Source organism: Tupaia chinensis, unplaced genomic scaffold, assembly GCF_000334495.1.
Source record: "Tupaia chinensis unplaced genomic scaffold, TupChi_1.0 Scaffold146907_1, whole genome shotgun sequence".
Lineage (NCBI taxonomy): Eukaryota > Metazoa > Chordata > Mammalia > Scandentia > Tupaiidae > Tupaia > Tupaia belangeri.
Genome location: NW_006206760.1, coordinates 1,847,960 through 1,851,440, shown reverse-complemented (window position 1 = coordinate 1,851,440; position 3,481 = coordinate 1,847,960). Strand labels below are relative to the sequence as shown.

Sequence of the window (3,481 nt, the reverse complement as noted above, 5' to 3'; positions counted from 1 at the left end):
TCGGGGCGAACTTTCAATTGAATTTTTTTTTTTTTTTTAGTTTGCTTTAAGGTGCATGTACTTGCCAGAGAGACACACACAGAGAAAAAGAGAGAGAGAAAGTGAGAAATCACCCTCCAGAGGGAAGGGCCACACCCCAGCCTCTTCTCCATTCTCCTCGCAGGATGTTGGGTAATCCACACACACACTGGATGTGATTTTTAAGCCACCTGGTCTGGGATTTGAACTGTACAGCTGCCTATGTGAAATCCAGTCACCTTAACCTCCGTGCCACCTGCTGGCAGTGCAAGTGACTTCTACAAATTAAACTTTCTTTATTACTTTTTAAAAAACAAACCCAGGTCGGCAGATGGTATGATAGTTCAGGTGCTGGACTCCCGCATGGTTGACCATGGTTTGAGTCCTGGACCTGGCAGCTTGCTTTCTCACTGTCCCTCTCTCTCTCTCTCTCTCTCTCTCTCTCTGGTCAATTTAAAAATTATAATAATAATGGTGAATAAAGTTGAAAAAAAACCCAATGAATACTTGTTAAAGAAAAATCAGAAAATACAGCCAACAAAAAGTGTAAATATCACCTGTAATATTGGGTTGTTGAAAAGTAATGACAGATTATTTGTTTGTTTTTCTATGCAAAAATGCAACATGACTTTCCTGACAACCGAGTCCTGCCACCCAGTAATATCAGTTACTGACACCTCGGGGTTTCTATTTAGATGAGTGAATATTTGCCGTAAGGGTCAGTAACCGATACAGTGAAGAGATACTACATAAACTGGTATATACACCTAGCGAGTAACTCTTCATTTATGTATGTATGTATGAATGAATGAATGATTTTTGCTATAGGGCATGTGTGCTTGCCGGAGAAACAGAGACAGCGAGAAATCATCCCGCCAGGGGAATGGCCACACCGCAATCCCTTCTCCATTCTCCTCTCGGGATCTTAGGCACGCACACACCCTTGGCTAGCGTGAGTTTTAAGCTACTGAGCCTGAGACTCAAACCACAGTGGAATACATGGGAGTCCAGCGACATACCCATTATGCTATCTACTGGTCCTTCTTTGTTTACATAGTACTATATTGCAAGACCAGCCAGTGGCAGGGAGGTTAAGGTGATAAATCTCACATAGTCATTTTCACAGTTCAAGTCCCGGTCCTAGCAGCTTGAGAATCACCCTGGGTGCGTGTGCAAGTGTGCCCAAACTCCTGAGGAGAATGGAGGAGCAAGGATTGCAGCGTGGCCATCCTCCCTGGTGTGATTTCTCTCTCTGTGTGTCTAACTGGTGAGTGTATGTGTCCTGTAGCAAAAAATAAAACTATTATATCACGGACCAGCAGTTGGCGTAATGGCTATGTGGCTGGACTCCCATGTAGTCGACCACGGTTTGAATCCCGGATCCGGTGGCTTAAACTCACGCCAGGCGCATGTGCGTACATGCCCAAGATCCCAAGAGGAGAATGGAGGAGAAGGGATTGCGGCATGGCCATCCCCCCTGGGGGATGATTTCTCACTTTCTGTCTCTGTCTCTCTCTGTCTTTCTGGTGAGCACACGGGCCCTTTTAGCAAAAACCTCTCAAAAAAAAATTCTATTAAATTCCAGCAAATTTTTTTTTTTTTTCCGAAAAATTCTTTTCAGAGAGAAGAATGACATTAGATCAATTGCTTCAGCTATAATCCTGAAGAAAAGATTTTACAAACACACTTGGCACAAAGTTCTAAGCAGTACTGTGCTGGAACCGACGCCGAGGGAGTACTTACAGTGTTTATTTTAAGCAACCGTTCTGTCATTCTTCTCAGTTTGAGATTCATCTCGATATGCCAGAAACGACGCAGATGAAAAGCTGCTGTTCATGTGTATTTTCAACCTCTCTTAAGGAGTACGCTTCCTTATCCTTCCTGATAACTGGGTAGTTAGGAATAAGGAAAGACTCCACCACTCATGGTGACTGTATTCAAATTTCAGAAACATGAAAATTGTTTTAAGTTTCAAGCAAAATTGTTATTGTTCGTTTCCTTTCATTTTAGTAAAAGATAGTTTTCCACTAAACTCTAATGTTAGGGAGCATACCTTCAATTCAGTAGAGAAATCCTTAAAAACAAACAAAATGACTTTCTAGGGGTCAGCAGGTGGTGTATGGTTAAGGTGCTGGACTCCAACATGGCCAACTCTGGTTTGAATCCCGGACCTGGTGTTTTGAAAGTCATGCAGGCACATGTGCGTACGTGTCCAAAGCGCCAAGAGGAGAATGGAGGAGAAGGGATTGTGGCATGGCCATCCCCCCCAGGGGGTGATTTCTCGCTTTCTGTCTCTCTGTCTCTCTCTGTCTTTCTGGCGAGCACATGCGCCCTATAGCAAAAACCTCTCCAAGTAAATAAAATAATGACAAATAAAATTAAAAAGAAAAGAATTCAAATGAACACTGGTTTATCATTGGCAGCTTTCTAGTCTCTTGGCTTTCTTGGCATAAGTGGGGGGTGGTTGGCCATGACTGAATCTGGCACAAAGCCCCTTGCCGCCCCATGAGGATACCACCGCCAGTGGGTGCCCATTTCCCTGGCTTCCCTTAGGAAACGTTACTCTTTCCAGTGAAAATTCCAGAACTGCGTTTCCTTACCAGAGAGATGCAATGCTGCATACCCACCAGCAGAGGGCAGCTTGGTCTTGAGAAAAGAAATGGGTGTTCATTTCAGCCTTTGGAAGTGTGGGTCCAGGTCAGAGTTTTTCTTTGTTCAGTATGGAGACTGTCTTACTTTCTCTCTTTTTCCTTCTCATGTGACAGTCCCTTCCAGTCACTCATTTTTAGCTTCAGATTTCGGGCTTCTGAGCGACTGAGCTGAAGTGATTTCTCCCACCCTGATTTTCTCTGCACTGGCTTTGCGAGGGCTTAAAACAGCCAGGAAACCAAGTGAGGCCCTTCCCCTAAGCCAGCAGGTGGGCGTTTGCACAGGGATCTTGCCGTTGAATCTCCTGGTGTCGTGCCCAGGGTGTCCTTTCCCTGCCTTCCAGGGTGTTTGCCTAACCAAGTGCTTGGGTGAAATTGAGACTGGACTTGCTGACAACAGACCCGCTGTTTTCCAGGAAAGTCCGCGACCCCCGGGCCAATTTCGACCAGTCTCTCCGTGTGCTGAGACACGCCAAGGAGGTCCAGCCTGAGGTTATTTCTAAAACATCGATCATGCTGGGTTTAGGCGAGACCGATGAGCAAGTATACGCAACCATGAAAGGTAAGGGGATTGGAAAATGAAACGCCTCTCGCTTAGTTTAAATAGTAACAGGAACCTCCCTGTGAGACCCTTTTAGATTTATACCTCCTCTAGGCTCCCTCTAATTCGTAATTCTCATTCCAATAAGAACAAAGTTTATGGTTGAAAACAGCAGCAGAAAAAAGGAAAAGAAGTATGTTTTCTTATTTTTAAGTCTCTTTTTTCTAGAATTATTTTTATTAACTTTATTTTATTTATTTATTTATTTATTTAA

General features: G+C 43.9%; 1 protein-coding gene across 1 annotated transcript in view; it reads left to right on the top strand.

The window, feature by feature from the left end:
• Positions 1–3,481, top strand: part of LIAS (lipoic acid synthetase) — a 17,642-nt gene that overhangs the window by 9,950 nt on the left and 4,211 nt on the right. The window contains exon 5 of the mRNA XM_027768580.1: positions 3,083–3,228. Coding sequence (XP_027624381.1) covers positions 3,083–3,228 — 146 coding nt within the window. The remainder of the gene's footprint in view (positions 1–3,082; positions 3,229–3,481) is intronic.